This window comes from Trachurus trachurus (genome assembly GCF_905171665.1).
Source record: "Trachurus trachurus genome assembly, chromosome: 13".
Lineage (NCBI taxonomy): Eukaryota > Metazoa > Chordata > Actinopteri > Carangiformes > Carangidae > Trachurus > Trachurus trachurus.
This window is the reverse complement of record NC_139892.1, coordinates 25,831,114-25,852,787: the sequence shown is the minus strand read 5'-3', so window position 1 is coordinate 25,852,787 and position 21,674 is coordinate 25,831,114. Positions and strand designations below refer to the sequence as shown.

The following is a 21,674-nucleotide window of genomic DNA, read 5'->3' as shown; positions in this document are numbered from 1 at the left end:
CTTAAATAATGATTGCAGTAGGGCTATGTGTTCATATAAGCAACAATTTGGTTAAATGCTAAATGTGCATAAACATGAAACTAAATGACTATGACTGAAACTAAACTATCCTTCTCTTTGCTTGTATTATGTTCCACTGCAACATTAACCATGTCAAAACTATAATAAGGGTTAGGGTTATTCACATGGAGGCTGGTACAGCTATGGCATGAACGAAAGATTCATTTAAAACATTTCTGACTCTTGCTTATATTTTCCTGAATGTGTTTTCTCTCTTACATGGAATCCTCACTTTCTGGTATGAGTCCACAAACAGTATGTCAGAAGACTGGTCTTGAGTATGATCTTGTGTCAGGGTTATGCAAATGTTTTGAATTGATTGAAGCAAATTACAAGCATGTCTATATTTACACAAGTGTCTTCTTTTCCTTCATTCGGTGAGAGTCTGGAGTGGGGGAAAACTGTATATTATTAAATGAGGAGCAGATCCAGTTCCATTAGTGACATCAGTGACAGGTGAGCAATACTTACATAACAAAAACCAATTGCATCACCTCACCACTCTCACACCACCACCACACAGGCCCCATTGCACGTCTGCTTCAAACAATCAATATTCTTGTTCTAAAATGGCCAATCTACATTTAAGTACTAGTTGAAAGTTTATTATGAATGTCTTCACCAGAAGAGTTATAATGTCTGCCTTGATGGTGGTGGAGTTGTCTTGAGTTCATTGTTCCCAATCCATCTGTTTTGAGTTTTATTTGGAAAGCACTCAGTAGAAGCAGTGTAAAAGAATAATACAAATAAATACAATACATATACAATGTATTTTCTTTAAGAACAATATATTGTATAAATAAAGCAAAAGTAAGAGACCCAAGGGGTTCACACATGAGCTGAGCACACACATCACTACTCTGTATAGCCACAGTAGGTAATTGTGATCCGATTGGTACTAACAGGAAATATTATTGTGCTTTTTGCATGATTAAAAAAATGATCATGTGACTATATTCTTCTTCTTCTTTTGCTTTATTTTTAGTAGAAACACAGACAATAAACATCTACAAATTGAACAGTAGGACAGTTGAAAGAGCAACAACACAATTCATAACAAATCAAAATTTGAATGGATCGCTTAATTTTGGTAGTTCTGTTTTGAAAGTCTTTACCTACTTGACTAACGTCTCAGTTCCTCACTGTGGCCACTAGAGAGCGTGTAACACTTGTTCACACTTGATCACTTAAGGCGTGGCTATAGGTGTAGGCTTTAGATGGAAAATCTAGTGTATATGCAGTGTCTGAATAATAATCACAAGTCCATAGAGCATAGTTAATCAACCCAGATGCAATATTGTATTACATGTATATTATTCTACTGTACAACACCAACATCAACAATAATGCTTTATTTATTATATATTTTATCATTTGTGATGATAAAACTATTAATTGTTGATTAGTTACTTTGAATACAATTCTGCATCTGACTGACTTTAAGATAATGTTACTGTGAGAACAATAAAAGCTAAGGTAGGAAGGTAAGGTACAGATAAAAATATCCTTTGGCAGATTTAGGTATGTATCAGTAAGTTTAGAATTCTACAAAATACAAACAATGAATTACCACACAAGGAAAATATTACCACAAAGTATATAGTTTATTTTAGGCCATATGAAGAAAGATATATGTAACAATTTATTGTTCTAAAACACATGCACATATCTATCAAAAATGAATAAATCATTACTGAATATAAATCATTTCATGTGCATTTAGAAAACTCTAAATACAAAATCTTTTAAATTGTGTGATTAGTTCTACTGCTACTATGACAGTCAACAGCTAGTATGCTCTGACAATTACACACTAAGAAAGCATAAAATCAGGTTTGTGTGACAAAATGCATCATTGCATCAAAATGAAAACTCTGTAGCCGTGCAATACAAGCACCGCAGTGTACCAGTCATTTTAGTTGCATTGTTCTCACCAACACTGTTTATCCATCTTAATCCACCATCAACACATGATTTAATGATTACTAAAATAAAAACTAAAAACAATTCTCACACAGAATAAAAAAAAAAAAAGTTCATGTTCTCGGATCTAAAAAAAAAGAAAAAAAAGAAAAGAAATTGTTCCGTCAAGTTAATGCTACCAATTAAGTATTGGCTGGCAACAGAATCATGGTGACATCCTGCAAGGCCTCAACTAAGGGCGTGTACGGCAGGCTGATTATTCAAAGGTTACTGCAGTAATTAAAAAATGTTGTCATGGTGTAAACATCAAAATAATGTGATTATGAGAGAATTGTCAGTGTGTTGTTGTCTCCACCGTGGCTGTAGCAGTTTCTTAATCAGAGAGCATGTAAACATGTGAGCGCTTAATAGAAGAAACACTTGCGTCTCTGTTCTGAAACCTCATCCTTAAATCTCAGGGTTAGTCACTCAAAACAACCATCTTGTCTAAATAATAAAAAAGAATCTCTCAGCTAGACCTTTTCAGACGTGTCCATCAACACTAAAACCTACATCATTTTCTCATTAGCTTATACAGTTTGTTCATATAGACGCTGATTTACAAATCACACCGTTTCTGGACTGTGAAAATGGAAGCAAAAATAAGTGTTTGTGTTACAAAAACATCTTTGGAATCTGCTACAACAATTCCTGACTGAGATAATAACTGATTGTTTCTTAATTATTCCACAATTTTTTTTAACAATCCACATAACTCACCACCGTCAGTCAAACCCTGGCCTTCTACAATACCCCTCGACATGACTCTTAAACCTGCTTAAACTTGTCCTAGCTGTAGTCTATACACCCCTCATTTCAACACACAGCACAGCATCGCGCAGAGGAATTCAGCTCCCTCTTTAGGAAGACACTTTCAAACATTGTAACTCTTGTATACTGTACGTTGCCATAAGGTGTAATTGATCAAAGAGCTATAGTTTGTTTAGCCAAGAGATCTGCCTTTTTGGTTAATGTTTAGGAACGATAGCAAAAGCTGCATGTGATCAACAAATAAACAATCACACTAATATGTATATAGTAAATCAGAGACAAGAGATGACTCAGCTAGATGGTTAAAAAATAGTCTAAACTGAATCAATCTGTGCCTTGGCAGACTTCATCTTGGTGAAGTGAGGTGCTGTGATAACAGTCGACCCTGTTAAATGTATAAATTCATCTATGAAGTATTTAAAAACGAAAGCAAAATGCCATTTGTTCTAAGCTATCATACATATGTAGTAACCTAAAAATAAAAGAATATTAAAAAGATAAAAGATGAATCGTGGATTAGGCTTGAATAAGACTGAGATAAAAAGAAGTTAGGGTTGAAAAAAATCCCTAAATCCCCTCATAATGTGTTTATAAAACAAAAATACAGTTCTGATTATTGAACATTAGATAGAGGAAAGTGTGGCTGATGTTTGTGTGGCTGAACACAGCCTTAATGCTTATTGCTGCATTACAGAAACGTAATAATTGTTCGTGGTGCTTGCATCTCAAAAAATACAACTGAAGGCACTTGATCTATCAAAGGTTTAACTTAGACTTGCTGGCACAGCCAAGCAGCAATGTAGTCGGTCCCCAGGCTCCAACCCCAACCTCCCTCCCCTCCCCCAGCAAAGCCAACATGTCCAGACTGGGCCTCACATTACCTTTACTCCAAATCAGTATTGTTCTCTATGCTTCAAATACATCATTTTTGGTTTCTCAGGCTCGTTGAATACAAACAAGAAAAAAAGAGAAAAACTTACAAGGCCAAATATAAAGCTACTCAAGCTAGATGCAATAGTCCCAAACACAGTTATGTAGTGCTGCTTCACGCTATATTGCAAGAAAAAGAGGCACCAGAGACTCCAGGCAATACCTGACGATGGCAGACCTTGCAGCGGAGTACATGGATCTGCCCCGCCCAGCTATGAGGGGAGACCAGGGGAAGGAGCAACCCCTGCTCTAGGTAAAGATGCCCTAGATTCACTGTGAAAGATTTGGGGACCCTTGCTTAATTGTCTGTTCATGGGCCAGCCTTGAAGACACAGACAAAATAAAGAGATAACACGCTAGTGAAAAGAAAAGAGCAGAACAATACTGCCTCAAAGGAGGTTGGCCTTATGCGGCGACACAGAGATAGAAGTCCAGATAGGCTTGCTGAAATGTCTTGTAAAAGCATCTATGAATCCTTCACAGATCAGAGCAGGCAGCAGTTCAGAGTGTATGGAGAGGAGTAAGGAGCAGCCTGCCCGGGTCTTCTATAACCATGTGAGGAAACTCTCCTTGTCGATCTTGGTAGCTGCCAGCACGGACTCCATGTCATTGAGGATGTCGGAGCTCAGAGCCTCCTGAAGACTGGGCATCAGCTCTTCGCCCTCCACCGCCATGCTCTCGCCCTCCAGGGTGCCCAGGTCCACATCTGTTCCTGGAATGGCGTCCAGGTAGTCAGGGAAACGGCTGGGCTGTGTCGCCATGGAGGGTGGAAGTGGGTCCCCTAATGAACCGGAAAAAAATTATATATATTATTATGTGACAGAGAAAATTAGAGGATGTTTTGGAGCCATGGTCAGCTTGGTACCTAAGAGTTAATTACTGAATTAGACTCCTATTCCACATAATGGAGAATTCAAAGTCACTGACATTATCTGTGGTTCAGTGTAATTACGATCCACCATTAACACTGCTTTAGTCTATTCAGAGAGTCTGGTTATATCTGATATAACTTGCTGATGAATGTCTAGAAATCTGTTATGCAATGCAGTGGTTATTTTAGGATCCTTTCCCAATTACAAAGTATGACAACAGGGCTAGACAGGCTGCTAACCATCCTGCAGTAATGAGCCAAGTTAACAATGGGACATTTTCTTATCCTTCCATCATGCTGGTGTTTTTTCACCCATGTTGTCCCACCCCACTTATGAGGACAGATAAATAATACTGTATAATGCAAATGTGTTCAATATCACCACATCTTCCTACACTTCTCTCCAATCAGGTACAGGTCTTGTAAGTGATCATATTCACCTGTGTCCATCTCGTCCACGCTGTTGAGGAAGTCGTCTGGAGTGCGCGGGACGCTGTAGCTGCTCATACTCAAGCCGCTGTCTGTGCTCTCATCCCTGGAGTGGTAGGTCCCGCTGAAAGCACACAAGTGAAGAAATGTAGGTTAAAAACTCTGCACAGTTGCTAATAAACATCATGATTTTCATCATAGGGGGATAAAAGCTTTTTGTCTGGGCAGGGTTTAGGATGCCCTGAACGACCTTCGCAAGTCTACTTTGAAAGGGAAGTACGTGAATCTAATTAAACAATCCCACAAAACAAACACACTTGGTTATTAAAAGCCCACAGGCTGAAAAGTAACAGTGTGGCCTCAATTCCCTTGGCGACACTCTGCACACAGGCACGTTTCCACGGTTCTATCTATCTGAACGACTGTGGCGACTAATCCACAGTGACAGTGGTGAAACCGAGCTACACTTTTCACCCTTTACTGCAGAATATAGGAAAAAGAGCAACGATGAAAGGGGCAAAAGAGAGAAAGAGGGAGTGAGAGAGGACATTTGACAAGCCTATACTAATTAGCAGAGGAAAAATATGTAGGCAGAGTATGGCAGAGGCAGGATGAATGAGGCCATTGTGAGAGCAGGGGAGTGGAGGCAACAGGGAGGAGGGGAGATTAGGTTGGCCTGTCTACTGACTGGACCACATGTTCTCATGGCCTGCTTGCTATTCAGCCCTTTTCTCACTCCGTCCCCTTACAGAAGAACTAGAGCTTGAACTGCTAGGAATTATGCCATGGAGCAGCATTCACAGATGGTGAGGAGAAAACCTCCAGCCCTGATCACGGTTCTTTTCAGGGCTAGTTTCACCCCATCAGGTCCTGTGTGCCGTCTACTGATGTTGTGGACTCTGTCTGCCTGCCTGTCTGCACTTTGAATTATGCTTGGTGTTGTACTTTTCAGGGTAACACCACCATTTAGGTTCCAGTCGCCTTCAGTGCCGCAGTTGTACACCAGAGGTCATCATTGTGCAATGAACTCCAGCACAGAGCTGCTGGTCTGAATGAGTCATTACCATGTGAAGAGGGTTAAGCCCAGAGACTGGCCTTGTGTTTTTACTACTTGTGTAACTCAGGGAGCTCTCACCAGAGCGCAAACTCAAACAGCCGAGCACACAGAGTCCCCTCAGACAGGATACATAGAGTCTGATGAGCTGCACCAGAGTGGGAGGCCCTGACGTCATTCAGTGCACCTTAGCTGCGATTGTACTGCACTTGGGGAAAATATCCTCCATTTGCTGCACATAGGGACGCTCAGGCTTCTGTGTGAAACCAACCTGTTGAGGAATGGGTCGGAGCTGTTGGCAGTCATGGTCCGGGCATCCTGGGCCATAGGGGAGGACACAGGGTTCGTGCTGCCATCTTGATCCATACTGGTGGGCAGTTGATTCCTTAAAGCGAGCTCCTACGGACGATAAAGCAACACAACCTATAAGCAACACAATCAATCCCACCCCCAACCTCAGAGGCTAATTATACACAGCTACAGCGTCATGAAAATATTTCAGAACGGCCTTTTTCGCCTGCTCCTCCGCTGTCACTGCATAACATGTTAAACTGAGGAATTACACATAGACCGCCAACATGGTGCTCTCCATTTCTCCCCATACAGGGTGTCAAATTACATGAGGGGCCAGCCACAGTTGGAAACAATTGTTTTCTACACATGCTGCATCAGATAAGGTTGGAGGATATGAAGTCATGTTGTTCTTTTTCACCTCCTTCCCTCCAAGTTCTCGAACGGGATGCTGGAATTACTTGACCGGAGAGATCTCATTAAAATTTTACAGGGTCATAGATGACAAAAAGGAGGCAGCCAATGAGATGAGATGTTTTGTAAAATTGCAGCTACACACTCTGTGTGGTTAGTAGAAGCTTTTTATTGGTTGTGGTTGAGGAGAAATGGACACAATGTTCTGGGGCAAAAAGATGAATGAAAAGCCTTAATTAGCCCTTTATAAAGTAATGGGATGTTTTTCCCCCCTTTTTTCCTCTGTTTTCACTTCAGATGTACTGGAAACGGAGTTTGAAGGTGGTTCCTTGTCAAGATCCATCCCAGAATCCCATGCACACACATAAACAACCTGGTTTTGATTAAGATGGATTATGAGGGCTGTGTACTATAAACAACATTTATGGTTTTATTGGTTCTGTTTTTGAGCATGACCGAGCAGCATCAGCGCTCGACTGTTACCAGCAAGTCGCATACATTGCTACCAGGTCACTTCATCACAGTTCTGCCATGTGGAACACATTTGGGCGTGGCAGCGAGTTTTGCCCCAAAGTTGAACTCCCTACACATGCCTTTAGCGTCACCATTACACAATTTCCTGCTATATTCATGCTCTGGAAAATACAATGTGGCCTCTGTAATCTAAACATTTACTATCGTATCTAAAAAGTTAAAGGAGTTTGGTGTTTACTGTAACCCAGCCTGATAGAGGTGCTCTTTAAATCCCTGTAGTCTGGGGTACAGTACACAGTCTGGTTTTAAGTTATTACTCTTTCTTGCATTCTTCTTGTGACGGGTAAGTCTGAATGTTGGGAGGTTTGAACATACAAGCTGCTTGTCACGTCTCAAAAAAATGGGATCTGTATCTGACGCTTTTTTACATGACACCAGGACAAACCAGGCAGGAAGACAGGAAACGGAGAACACATGAGCTAAAATAGCACGGTTGCTCTAAAAGCTTTGTGTACATGCATGAAGTCATTGTCCTGCACTATAAGTAATACTGCTCTTGTAAAAGGCTTTGATGTGGCTATGAAATCAGGAGCCTTTAGCAGAAATTCATCTGCACTCACCACCTTTCTCTTAATGCCTTACACTTTTATCAAAACTGTATGCATACAGAGGTCATCATTGTGCAATGAACTCCAGCATATATGCATATATGCCCCGAGGATTTGAACTGATGATGATGGTATATAAATTATCTGTATTCCTTCCTGGTGCACGCACACACAGGTCACTTCCTACACTGTGAACCTTTAACAACCCATGTGAAATGTCATGGTAAACCAAGTCACTAGCGCTGTCATTCATACTCATAAAGCTGCGTCTCTGGTGTTGTGACACAACCTTGAGTAAACCTCTGGAGTTGGCTGCACCACCCTGTGTGGGCGGCAGTGTGACACATCGCCATAGGAAGTGATAAAATTACCACTGATGACTCACAGGACTTCACTGCAGGGGCGGTGTGACAATAAAGACAGATCAAAGAGGCTTAAGGTCCACCACTATACCTGCGGTATGAATGATGTCTCATATTTAAAGGAGCTAAACAAAAATGTTGGCAATTTGTTGGTGCCCCGACTCAGTTGGGGGCCTAGCGTCTTCCTACTATGCTGATGGATTGACATACTGAAAGTGTTGACCTTGTGACCTTTTGATGGAGGTTAGTTGTTCCACAGCAAGACCACAGTACTTCCCAAAAGGCCTCAAAAATATTTATGAAATGCTTTAGCGCTGAATCCTGACCTGTGGTCTCTGCCGGAGCAGCTCCTGTTGCTTCAGCCTCAGCCTTTCCTTCTCGATCTGCTGAAGTCTCATCTGACTGTTGCCTGCCATGACTGCGCTGTGCTGGGGGGGCAGCTTCAATGGGACATTCTGGGAGATCCTCTGCTGGTTCAGGGCTGCAAAAGACACAAGAGTTCAAATTTGTCACAACTGTCAAATAAGAAAACCATGCAGAGACATCAGTGCTTATTCAAACTCATCTTAAACTTTGAATATATCATCTTTTATTACATTATCCACCAGAATATTATAAAGAAGAAAGAGGACAGTGGCGATTCCAGCTTCGTCTGAATGCAGCACTTGCTCCTGGTACAGAAAGTATTTTACAGTTTTTCATGTTCTATTTTTTCTTTTGTTTGCTGATGTCAAAACCTGATAGCAAAATTTCATTAGGGAAAATAGGTAATATCTGCTGGGTCTCACTTAAGTAGGTTAGGAAACCTTTGATGTTTGCTTCTTCATTCTGTGTTTGAGCTAATAAGATACATGCAGTTTGAACAATGGATTCAAAAAATACACTTCCAGTCAAAGGTTTCAGAGCAACCCCATGTTTTCCAGCTGTTATTATATTCACGTCATCCAATGTTTGTGTGTTTCTAAAATTAAAAACCAAGGAGTGATAGATACTTCTTTTTGAACTAAATTTAATCTAAATTTTGGACTCAGTCAATCCAGCAGCTGAACACTCGTGGCTTCTTTCTACACAGACATGGACGCTCCCATTAATGTTTTGCTCTTATACTTGCTCTTTGCTTCAGTCCACTTGATCAGTGTAAAGATGGAGAAACCATCATCATGTGACGCCAAGATGAACTCCTGACCAACCAGTGTGTCTTCCTTTGTGACTTCTCTCTCACCATTCATGCAATATACAGTGCTACTTCCTGCAGTACAGTATTGTCCTGCACATGCATCACAGGGTGTAATAACAGTTTGACAGACAAACAGTTTATGAGTCGTCAATCTTTAGTAATTGTTTGCCATCATTTTCAAAGCTTCATTTTCTTCCAGTGCTCAACGGGCAGCTTTAAGTTGACCAGTTTCTAAATCACAATAAAAAAACATTTTCTGTTAAATTTACTTTTTCAGAGCTAACCATTTTTGGGAGGTTTACTGCTGCTTACCCTTGTAACGTTTAAGGTTATTTACTGGACCGGAATTAAAAGACTGGGAAAATGGAGGTGAATTAAAACTTAGTATAACACAAATTGGAGCTCCAGCACACTAATGTCTTTGCATTGACATCTTTTAATGCTCGGCTGCATTTACATGCTGCTTGACAAGCCTGACAACTTCAGCGCTTTGTCTGTTTATGAGTGGAGCCAGTGCAGCAGGTTGTGTAGGACAAGAGAAGTCCCAAGACAAGTTTTCCACCTAGCGTCTGAAACAATCACTATTCCTGTAAGACCTGATCCCCTCCCACTCACTGACTAAGACAGGCTTTGTGAGTTTTGTACATTGCATCAGTCACGACTTATCCTTTCATTGTGCGTTTTTTTTTCTTTCTAAACAAATCGCAGATTATCCCTGAAGACTGACTGCCTCCTTGCCCCAGCCTGATGGGTCCACTTCAGCCTATTTAATGAATGCAATATGAGAGCAGAACGTAAATCAGACAGATGAATTTAAAATAGACCCACATCAGCACCACTCGTAACTGTCGCTTCAAAGTAATTTCACTCAACAAACTTAATTGCACTGTGCACTAACAAGCCATCTATGTTAACAATATCAGAAGAAATGTGTGTGTATTGAAAGCCTAGCTGTTCCCCAGTGAAATCTTTTGTTATTCTTCACTCTAGTGGGGGTGGGTATAATAAACAAGAGTATAAGGGAGCACAGCAAATGCTGCAATCTATGCATGCAAAGTAGGTCACACGTTTTATCACTGTAGTAGAGAAAAGAGAAGCAAATGTGCTTGAACGCGAGGGGTGTAACAGTAATGGGACCAATGAGGAGCGCTGTTTGCTTATGCGCTCGAAGCACCAACCAAAACAAAGCCTTGACGAGGGCACAATATTCATGCAGGGCTGTCTCTCCCTGTGCTGTCCTGCCCACCCCGGCACCTTTCTCATCACCATTCAATCACTGTTTACACTGTCTCACGAGCTGAATGAACCGCGGCTCAGGGCTCTCCCTGGGAAGCTCTGGAGGCCCCACCCTGCCCTGCCTTCAGTCTCCCTCCTCCCTCCCTCCCTTCCTCCCTCCCTGTGTGTCCATGCTGCCTCCCCCAATAACCCCACCCCAACACACACAGTCATTAAGGAGCCTCCTCTCTCCCACACACACCAATTGCATCCACGGGAGAGTGTGTCACTTCTCTCTACTTCTTATCTTTGGAAGATACTGAGATCTTTTGTGGCTGGATCACTCCACCATCAGGGCACCATTAGCTGTTCTCAAAACAGAAGTGCTGCACATGGGCCGTTTCAGCAGCTGTAGATCTATTAAGGTCTGAGCTTTGAAGAGGACCATGTATTAAAAGTGAAGGGAGAGAGATCCACCGGTAGGCCAGGCCACACAACCTGGATCTTCTTTTTGTGGCTCATTTCTTCAACAATATGAACTTTACTCATTTATATGTCAACATCACTGAGGGGAGGGACAAGTCAAGAAATGATGACTAACTAAAGTTACTGTAAAAGCACTGTCTTAACTGTCCATAATAAAGATCTATTAAAAGTGACGGACTACTGACTCAACTTTGACCTACCACACTTTTACATAACTCTCTGCAGTTGTTTACAAAATGTCCCTGTCTGTTGCAGCTGTTGTTTAACATGACAGTTCAGTTTTACATGAAAATGAAGTGCTTTAGATCACGTGGATCAGATGCGGCTTGTTTACAACCTGTTTCTTGCCCCCGCTGATTTATTGTATTGATACAACCAAGTCCACCATGTTTCAAATCTAAGCATCACTCTAGTGAACACAATGGCTGATAGAAATGATGGCAAGAACTATGTAAATAAAACCAAGGAACTGAAAATGCCTAACGAGAGATGAGATGTCTTAAAGTAAACTCTAAGATTGTCCAGTAGCCTTTGTATTAGAAAAGTTAAAAGTGGAGTCTTACAGAACATTTTAAGGTGGGTTAGGGATAAATTAAGAGATTCACAAGTTCACAGAGTCTGTTGACAAATACAGTCTTACCGCTGCATTTCTACAGAACCATCGAGTCAAGGACTACCACACAGACCAAACAGCGAACAGTAACTATGCACAAACAATGAGCATATCGAAGCAGGGAATTACATCTGTGGGTGAGATAGGAGCGAAGGACAGGTTCAGTTCAGGGCCAGAGTGATAGCTTAAAAAGGAGGCCAGTCCAGACTTAGGAGACTGACTTAGAAGTGTGTGCGTGTTTGGAGGGGTGGCACATACGGGCGGCGATAGCTGGTGGGCCAGGAAGATAAGAGACAAGTTAATGCCGTCTGCCTTTTGTCTTCTTCACGCACTCCTGCAACACAACGAGCCAGCAACACAGGCCCTTATCAGGCCATCACACTGGCAGGCATATTACACCACAAGATCACCTGGGGCAGGTAGAGTTGAGGGTGTGCCAACTGTGGGAAGTTTCTCTTTTGTGACCAGGGCAAAGCACCTCTGAAGGCTTGGTAAATATTTGTCTGCTGTCAATTTAACAAGTTTTTTTTTTAAAGAAGGCCTCTTGGGAAGGTGTTGTGTTTCCACTAGGATAAGTGGAGAAGCAGTCTAGATTTGATACAAATACTGTTTTATCATCTTGTACACCAGTAAGGTCTGAGTAAAGCCAGTCTGTGTTGACTTGGCTGTGAATGGGAAGGAGATGGAAAAAAGACTTAGTCAGGCAATATCCACAGTGACGGGCAGCCTATCAGTGAATTTATTTTAATACACAACAGGTTAAAGTTGTGCTGAATGTACCTGCTCATTTTACCTGATCATTACTTTGTTTACAAAATAAAAGATTACAGATTAAGCTGAAATGCAAGTGAGTTTTTTTTATTCCTCCGGTTCTCATCTAGAAGGTGTCCCTGGTAAAGTGGATGTTCATCTGAATTAAAAAAAAAAAAAGGTCTATATCTTTGCTTTGTCTCCATTTGTCTTGGAGAAATCTGTAGAAATCTCAGATAAAAACCATCAGTGATGTGCATATAAACAGATACCACTGGAGGCTTTAAAGTGGCTCACCGTGGCCTCATTACACAATGAGTATTTCATGGCGGTGACATCATTAACAAAGGTGCAAATTTTACTGGAGAAGTTCTCTGACAGCAGAGGCAGAAAACATCACATGATGTGTTTGACGGATGGTACACATTAGCGCATCAAACCAAAACATTTGACTCACAGAGGAAATCTGTCTTTTGTGCACACGGCTATCTCCCCGGCTATGTTTTTCCTACTGTTCACCCAGAGTGCTATGTACAGAAAACAACACATCCACACAGGCCAGTCCCCTTTTGAACTCAGTCACAGTGCACTCATGGCTTGTTCGCTGTTCACCACCTCCTTGGATCTTAAAGAGGATGCATGCTTATCCCGTCGGCATTTTCCCTCTGTTCCTCCGTTTTTCTTTCTTCCCCTTTTGCCTCGCCTCTCCCTGCCCCCCACCTCCCCTCTCACATTGGAGTTCTTTGACTGAAAAGGTCTGGAACAGATTAAGAGTTGGACCACAGAATAAAGAGGCCTGGCAGAGATTCAAGTCTGTCTGGAGCTACAGCAGGATGGGGCTGTGCCTGCACTGGGCCTCACGCAGGGGAAAGCCAGCCGGCAACAACCCTCAGTTAAAGTCGCTGTACTCCTTTTCTTCTCAAAGCTCAAATTAGCCTCCATTATCAAAGCAGCTGGCTTATGATTGGAGACCTACATAGTGGTAGTGTAGAAAATTCTGGTGCATGAGCACATTTCTACACACAAGTGTAAAAAATATGATTACAATGACTAAAAAAGAATAATATTTGGTTTTTCTTCAAGCATAGAGCTACATGTAAAATATTGAATTGTTTGGAGGGCATAACAAATCTTTCTTCAAATCTAAAAGATCAACAAAGAACAAACAACAGCAGGCATATAATGAGTTAACATGGTCTCTTTCCCCCTCACACTCGCCTAGCAGCCTTGTGTGTTCAAGACTTATAAATCTTCAAAGAGCTTTGCCGATCAGAGCCGCCATCTCTTCCCAGCTGCCCCGCTCCCCTTACAACTCTGTTTTGTACTTTCCTGTCTGCCATCAGAGCACGATACACAATTGCTTACAGAAAACCTGCCCTTTAAGTGCCCCGGGTCCGATGAAAAAGTAACCCCAAAATTAAACAGGATAACAGGCTGCGTGCTGATTCACACATGTTGCCTTTGTGAACCGGGGTGAGCTACCCTGGGGAACGCTGCTTTAATGAAGGGATGGTGTCTGAAGCGTAAATGAGTCAGAGTGACATAAGCAGGAACCTTGGTCTCTTGAAGTCTTCCTGGCGCAACTGGAGGATTAGCTCATTCCCATGGCCACAGAGAAGTCTCAACACATGTACGTGGTCCTGTCACTAATTCACCAACCACCGGCCACCACACACTGAAAGCTAACTGTCAAACTTTAGCTTGGCCCGGGGGGGATTAATGGCCAACTCAGCTGTTGCTCCGACACTAAAATGGCTGACAAAAGGTTAGGTGCAGACTTTTGAGGGTGGGGTTCGGGTGAAATTTGGTTTCAACAACCAACCAGTCACTATCAAACAATGTATTGTGGTGAAATGAACTATGAATCATACAGACTTAAACTCACTGTTACAATTGTGGTGAGACATCTTTTTGGATTAGATAGAGCTTTCTACTGGGGAAAGTAAACTACTGTCACAAAAACCAAATGTTAAAAGAACTGCAGGGACAGTTCCTGGTATATTTAAATTTTTATGTAAAATATGAGTATTGACATAATTTTAAGTAGCTACAGCTTGGAGGAATCACGTCACCTGCATTCATAATAATACATACATGGTGTTTTACGTCATCAAAATCTAAACAAATACCTCTGTCTATGTAAAACTCACCATAGCGTTGGTCAAGTCGTGGGTCGAGCCACGATGTGGTCTTGTTCTTGTGGTTGATGTAGTAAATTTCTCCCTCTGATGTAATAGCTTGTTCCCAGCCATCAGGGAGAGGACCTAACAGATGACAGGTGAAAGTATTGTTGGATCAATGTTGGTGATGATTATTGCACATTAAAGTTGTGCAGTTACTGACGCTCTATAATACGAGAGTAGAAGCTGTAATATCTGATATATGTTGTCAGCAAATTCCTACCACATATATATAGTAGATGCGCTAATGATAGGGCAAACATAATACATGAACAGACAATTATACAAAAATATCCAACACAAATAGCAGCACATTATTTTTCATCTATGACACTAATCATTTTTGTCTTCTGTCACTGAAAACAAACAAGCCTGTTTGTCCTCATTTAAAGCTGTTTTATCTTTTCTTTTCAGATTTACTCATGGGTTGCCAGAGTAGTGACGATTTGAGAGATACTTGACTCTGTACAACTCTGTAATCTGTGAGTCACAGAGCTCCCAAACATGTCAGACAGGACCTGTCACGTTCTACCCCAGTCTTAACTGACCTAGGGCAAATTCCAGCTACATGGACAGAACTGAGGTACACGAGTCTTAGTGACATGTAAGAACTAGACTGAACAGCTCCTGACTTCCATTTTGCATGAAAGTGAGAAGATGCCCCCCCCCCCCAAAAAAAAAAAAAAATGATATGATGAATATCATTCAAAATACATTTCATGTGCTGCTTCTAATTCAAATCAAGTCAACATGTGCATACCACTAGCTGGGTTCATAATGTTCTGTTGCTGGACTGGCACAGAGCTGGGTGGGGCAGCCTGGTTCATCTGGAGCAGGGCTTTGCGAGGATCTTGCCAGGTGGTGGTCTGATCAATGTGACTGTAAAGAGACGAGAGAGACAAAAAAAAAAAAGTATAATAATCTGTAAATTCAAACTAGGAGCCATGACAGTGCACAAAAGCAGGTCACATGCAGGAACTGATGATTCACAGCAGTTTCAACAAGCTCTTTGATGAAAACACTCAATCTAACCCTTGCTTTCTGTAAACGATGACTGTTACAGGAAGCCAAACTCAGATGTGTCTGTTTGGACCCAGAATGAACCCACAATTCAATATAGACTCACACAAAGCTTTCATTCTTAGTTTGGACTCACTGCATCTTGTTTGGAATTAAAATAAACTAACGACTAATTAAGACAAAACCAAAGAGTAAAAATAAATCAAGTCAAACATCTGTGACTGTAGGTAAGATGAAAACATCTTTTTAAAATGTCTAGGAGGCTATGATGGCTTTCAAAACAACTATTGTAACATCAAACAATGTTGCTCCATTTATTTTACAGCTCGTCTTTGCTGGGACAGGAGTGGGGAGTGGGGGAGGTGGCATTGTGTTGCGTTCTGTGAAGGCATTGATAATTAGTGCTTTGTTGGTACTTGTTGCTTGATTAAGATGGAAAGCTAATACAGGAAGCCCTCCTCTCCCGAGCAGGACCCTCTCTATTGAGGGAGGGTCAGTCCCAGGGCTCAACGCAGGGGGTCCTTTTTCCTGGAAGCGGCTCGGACACTGTGGAGTGTCAGGGGCTTTAACAATCTGGCGCCACATTTACAAAGCTTTTACCTGCTTGACAAAGGCACAGACTGAGCTACGACCTAAAACCCCACTATTCACTTGTTCTTTTTTTTTTTTTTTTTTTTGCTTTTTTTGTTTTTTGAACCATCCCATTTAAGAGACCCCCCTCATCTCAAACAAATAGGCACCAAACTCCAGCAGCTTGTTTATGCAACACCACAGTGCTCACATTTACACTGTGGCCAAGGCAGAATTATTTCAGTGCACATGTCAAAAACAAAAACAAAATGTTCCAAATAAAATTAAACACTCCTATCAGAAAATCTATCAGTCTCTGGCACTCTGTAATAACCATGTTATGTATGTGTTCTTCTTCCCACTGTGATTCTTCACAACGCAGTGTTAATTTGATCCAAAAGCGCCATTAGCCCAGATTTTGGAACAGCTGGGTGAAGTGAGAGCTTCAGAAAAGTTTCTCTTGGCCTCTGCGGTAATCCAGGCCTGCCTGTCTGCTCTCTATCCCAGGCCAGAGAGCGAGAGGGCCTGACTCAGCACTCCTCCCCCCCACACAATGCAACCCATTTTGAAGCCCCCTCTTGTTTATGCTTTACTGATCAAAGGAGCTGCCAAATCCCCTACCAAACCCTCCCCCAGCCCTCACACACACACACACACACACACACACACACACACACACACACACACACACACACCACAAACCAAGCAAAATAGCTGGAACTGCTCAGACTGGAGGGGCCCCCTTGAGAAAGAGGGGTCACAGTGAGCGGGGCGAGACAACTACAGAAAAGAAAAAAAAAGAGTGAAAGAGGAAAAAAACATCTACGGAAGCAATCCCTCTGAATTCCATTGGCTGCATGAGTTACTGTGGTCCTGTTACACTCGGAGCGCCCGCCCTGCCCCCTTCACTGCCTCCTTCCCACTCTGGAAACTATGACATTTATTATAGAGGGGAGGGGAGAGCAGGGGAGGAGACTGGGAGAGGAGCACTGGGGAGAGGAGCACTGGGATGAGGGAAGGGAGGCTTTATTGTAAATGAGAGGCCTGCACATCCTGGTACACCAATGCTGAACAGAAACGCTACAACTGGAAAACATGGATGGAAATATACAACCTCAAAACCAAGAGCTCTGATTATAAATTCTTTTCTTTCCCCCACACGAAGCCATGCTCCTCTCCTCCTCCACAGTTGAAAGTACAAATATTGAATTTTCCATCAAATACTAGCGTGGGATGCTCAAATCAATCAAAACAGACGTAAACAAAGCTTTAGTTCAAAACAGAGGAGATGATAATCAAAACCCTTCCAGAGAGCCTCCAAGTCAGCACTGCACTGTATTCAAAGAGCCTGTATGTGGGAACTGAGAGAACTGGTAAATGAGTTACCAAGAGCCAGTAATTCATCACCAGGTTTTAAAACTAAAAGATAATCCATTCACTCAACCTGCCCCGAACCCTATATGGCCAGGGCTATACGCCGCTTCCTGTCGGTGAAACATAAAACAAAACAATGTCATGGCAACTGTTGGGACGGCTGGAGGCCACCAGTTGCTGTTAGGAATTGCTGATGATCTGCAACCTCCACGGTCACAACTGCTCGGTGTTGTCTTTACATGTCTCTGACACCACAGCGAGCTCAGCAGGACAGCCACCGCACCCTCCCCCAAAACTCTGTCCCTGGGGCAGGGCAGCGGACACAGTGGAGAGGAATGGCTGTAGGTCAGGCTTCGTCTCCACAGACGCAGATACGTTTAAAACCAGTGTTTACATTTTCAAGGTTTTCCAATCTCTCTACCCTTTGGGTTACTGTCCAAACTGTCAAAACATAAAGATGGTGCTACTGTAATGTCTCACTTAAGAACTGTGGCTGTGATCAGCTTGGATCCATGCTGCTTACTTTTACTGAGCATAGAGCAGAGAACTGGGTAACACTGCAGCAGTGGTTACTTTACTGCTGCCATTAAAATGTATCACTATTAGAATCAGTTGTAACTAATTCAAATCACACTGGCCAGTGTGGCTAATCTTTGTCAAGGATCAAATTACCAAACCTTCAGATGAAACAAATACCATTTTTGTCAAATAGATAGTGTTTACTATCATTTTCACAATCATCACAAAGTGAGAGCTTTTTTTCCCTCAACTTGAATAACATCAAATGAAGAATATGTTTTTGGTATTCCAACAGTCCTCGTGTGGATGACAGTGACAAACACATTGTATTTCCATTATTTTGGACATGGGCATGGTGCGGTGTGATCTGTTGTGATCACTATCTTCTTCTTCATGGGAAACTGTCCGTACTGTAAATAGCCAGGTGCTTCAGCAGAGGAGAGCGCTGTGGTTCAAATAAGACCCATTATCAAGTTGGTTGACTGTCTGGTGCTTTTCTGGCAATTTTTTTTGCTCAAGCTGTCATCATGGTCGACTGTGGCTTAGCAGAGCACAGAGTAGGACTCTTGATCCACCCAGGCACTTGACATCTCCTTGACTGATGGCCCAATTATCAACCCGGTGTTTATTATGCCAATGTTATTTATAATGTGTCTCACTGAGGAAGGGGGGGGGGCTTTCGCATAAAGGTTAAACTTGACTTTGCTTAAATTGGTGACGATCACATGGAGGCTAGTCCCTGTCAACTTTTGTTTCTTTTTCTATGATCATCAGAGATAGAAATATTGCAACTGAATTCAATGGTTTTGCTAAATTCAACTTTTAAAGAGTAACTTCAACATAAACAAACAGTCCCAGTATGGATTCTGCACTTGTTGTTTCACAGATTTCATCTGATTACTCTAGTATGACAAAGTTAACACACACACACATCTCCTGTTTACATCTGGCCTTTGGGAGAGCGTTGTAGCCAAAAGTAAGTCAGTTCTATGGTTTAAATGTCTGTGCAGGAGCTCTGCTACCTGTCAAAACAGAAGATCAAAGCTTGATTTGAAGCCAGATCAACTGTTTATTCCACTGAAATCGTCTCTCTTCAAAGCCAGCTGTCAAAAGCTGCATATCACTGGGGTAGAGCAGGGGAGTGAAGCTATGGGGAGTGCAGCAATGATGAAACACACCCCACAGCTGAGTTGTCAAATGTTAAAAATGGGCTCTCAGGCCACAGGGGCTCCACCCAGGGAGTATATGCTTGGAAGGTGGTTGAAGCTGAGGACTAAAGAGTGCACTGAGGGAGGCCAGATGTAATCAGGCCTCTAAGATGGGGATGACCATCTCCACTCTGGTCGACTGGGCATGCCTGGCTGCCCCTCTATCAGCAGGGCATCATCAAGAGAGATTATTGAAGTGACCTTTGCGACCCTATTGTGGCTTTAAGTTTCTCTTTGAAGGAGTGTTTGTATCATCATGCTTCCTAACGAAGCAACTAATTCACAAAGTACCAAGACGGATTGTAGCCCAGAAGATTAATCGGTCAGGCCACAAAACGTTTTTTGAGCAAAAAAACGGTGGCTGTTTGACCAGACTACTGAACTGCACTTGCTTTAATAAATTAGTAGAGTCCGCAGTATCACTAAATGGTACATATCTAAAAAGTAAAAATAGTTCAAATGTATACATCAGCTACTGACAACATGTATATATATATATTGTGTGTGTGTGTGTGTGTGTGTGTGTGTGTGTCTTTATCATTCAACCACTTTTCAGTTGCTGTGAGTTTTGAGTACTTTTGGGAACTCTACACCCCACCTGAGAGGGTCCACTTCTCAGATACTACATCTCTGTGGTGATGCCCTCAGTGACAGTGGAGGCATTGATGTCTGGAACAGAGGTGTTACATCAAGACTTTGGTAAACACTAGCCTGGCTTTCTCACAGTCCCATTTGTGTACTGAGCTGACAGGCCCCAGTGGAACAGGAAGGGTCTTGTCTGTGTGTGGTCAATAAACCAAAAGTTTGTCAAACACAAAGTTGCTCCAAATGAGAGCTTCACGCAGGCTTACAGCCTGGTCTTCCCAGCACCATTTGGGACTGACCCGAGTGGTGTTAGTTCATAACAGCTTCGTTTGAAATCCAATTTGCATATTTGTCATGTCAGGCTTCAGGGAGAATTGAGGAAAATGACAATTGATAAAGAAAATATTTAGGTAGTATGATGTTTACATTTGCATGCTAAGTATGAGGCCAGTGTTCAAACCATGAAATTGGACAGTTAATGTTGGTGTGATACACTATGTTAATAAATGTGGGGTAAACTTAAAACGTGGGCCAGATAACTGACAACTTTATTTTAAACAGCACAACCATCTGAGCGGCTGGACAGTATTAAATAATTCATTTAGCCTCTGCATTTGTCTGTGTCACACTACACTGTAGTGCATATTGCAATATTTAAATATGCTTTGGGTGTATATTAAGACATGAAAACAAAAGCTACAAACGATACTGATAGCCACATGAAGACTGAGATATTTTTGTGTTAAAAAAAAAGGTAAATGTGGATTTAAAAATAAGAAGGAACCATTTCTATTTTACAGAAGGTAAATATTACTATTATTATACAATATGACTGTCAGCTGAAAATCTCAATATATTATTACAGTGCAGATCAGCTAGACATAGATACAGACTGCATATAATAAAAGCACTTTGATCCTTCCTGTTCTAATAGAGGGCCTTGACTTCTCTTTAGTGCAACAGATGTTCAGGAAACTCTAGATAGTGTATAGGCTACTGAAGCTAGACTAGTTATCAGTCTGCTCAATGGTCCTGGTTACCCAGGAGTGTGCAGCTATACAATGTAAAACAAAACAAAAAAACGAGGAAATACTGTAAATATACACAGAAAAGGATTTATTAAATGTGGCCATAGTGATTAATTGAATCAATTACAGCCACTGTTAAGTTAATTATGGTCAGATAAAGTCCGCCATTCTCGTTGTGGGAAACTAGGCTCATCAAAACAGTTTAAAATCCTACTGAGAAAAGACAAAAGTGTCCATCAACACATGGTTCTACCTGCCCCTGAGGGCAGACAATAGCGACTCCCCCAAAGCTTTCCTCTGCTTAGGGCTGACTTCCCACGGACTAAAAGCTCATTCAAAGCTGCATTTAATAAGTGCCCGGAAACAGTGATTACCCCTCCTAGTTCACCGGTGTGTCTAAATTAGAAACCTTCATTAGTTTATGACCCAGCCCTGGAAACCAGCCCTTCCCCCATCCCTGCACCAAGCAAGGTGACCCAACCTCCCTGCCCCTGCTGTCATAAATCAAAGGCCACAGCAAACTGCTGGAAGAAAGAGGAGGAAAGGTCAACAGACTTTGTTGACATTCTCCCAGTCTTCTCCAAGCTTAAGAGTTTTGGTTTTTATGTAACAGCCAAAACAAAATGTAGATATATTGGGGACTGGGGACTGTTAATATCTGACTCCTATGCCCATTACGACTGCAGCTACCCATTATTTTCATTTTTCTCATTAGTGTGCTAC

At 41.9% G+C, this 21,674-nt stretch overlaps 1 protein-coding gene across 2 annotated transcripts in view; it reads right to left on the bottom strand.

The window, feature by feature from the left end:
- The window catches only part of yap1 (Yes1 associated transcriptional regulator), a 139,435-nt gene that overhangs the window by 112,414 nt on the left and 5,347 nt on the right, over positions 1-21,674 (bottom strand). The window contains exons 3-8 of one of the 2 annotated variants that reach the window (XR_014595831.1): positions 15,408-15,526; positions 14,618-14,731; positions 8,553-8,707; positions 6,349-6,476; positions 5,035-5,147; positions 1,107-4,504 (exon numbers count right to left, since the gene is read on the bottom strand). Coding sequence is in view for 1 of the 2 variants with exons in the window: in XM_083984490.1 (XP_083840616.1) it covers positions 4,269-4,504; positions 5,035-5,147; positions 6,349-6,476; positions 8,553-8,707; positions 14,618-14,731; positions 15,408-15,526 (865 nt within the window). In the remaining variant the exon portion in view is untranslated. Of the gene's footprint in view, positions 1-1,030; positions 4,505-5,034; positions 5,148-6,348; positions 6,477-8,552; positions 8,708-14,617; positions 14,732-15,407; positions 15,527-21,674 lie in introns of those variants that run through there. The other variant, XM_083984490.1, reaches the window with a different exon arrangement.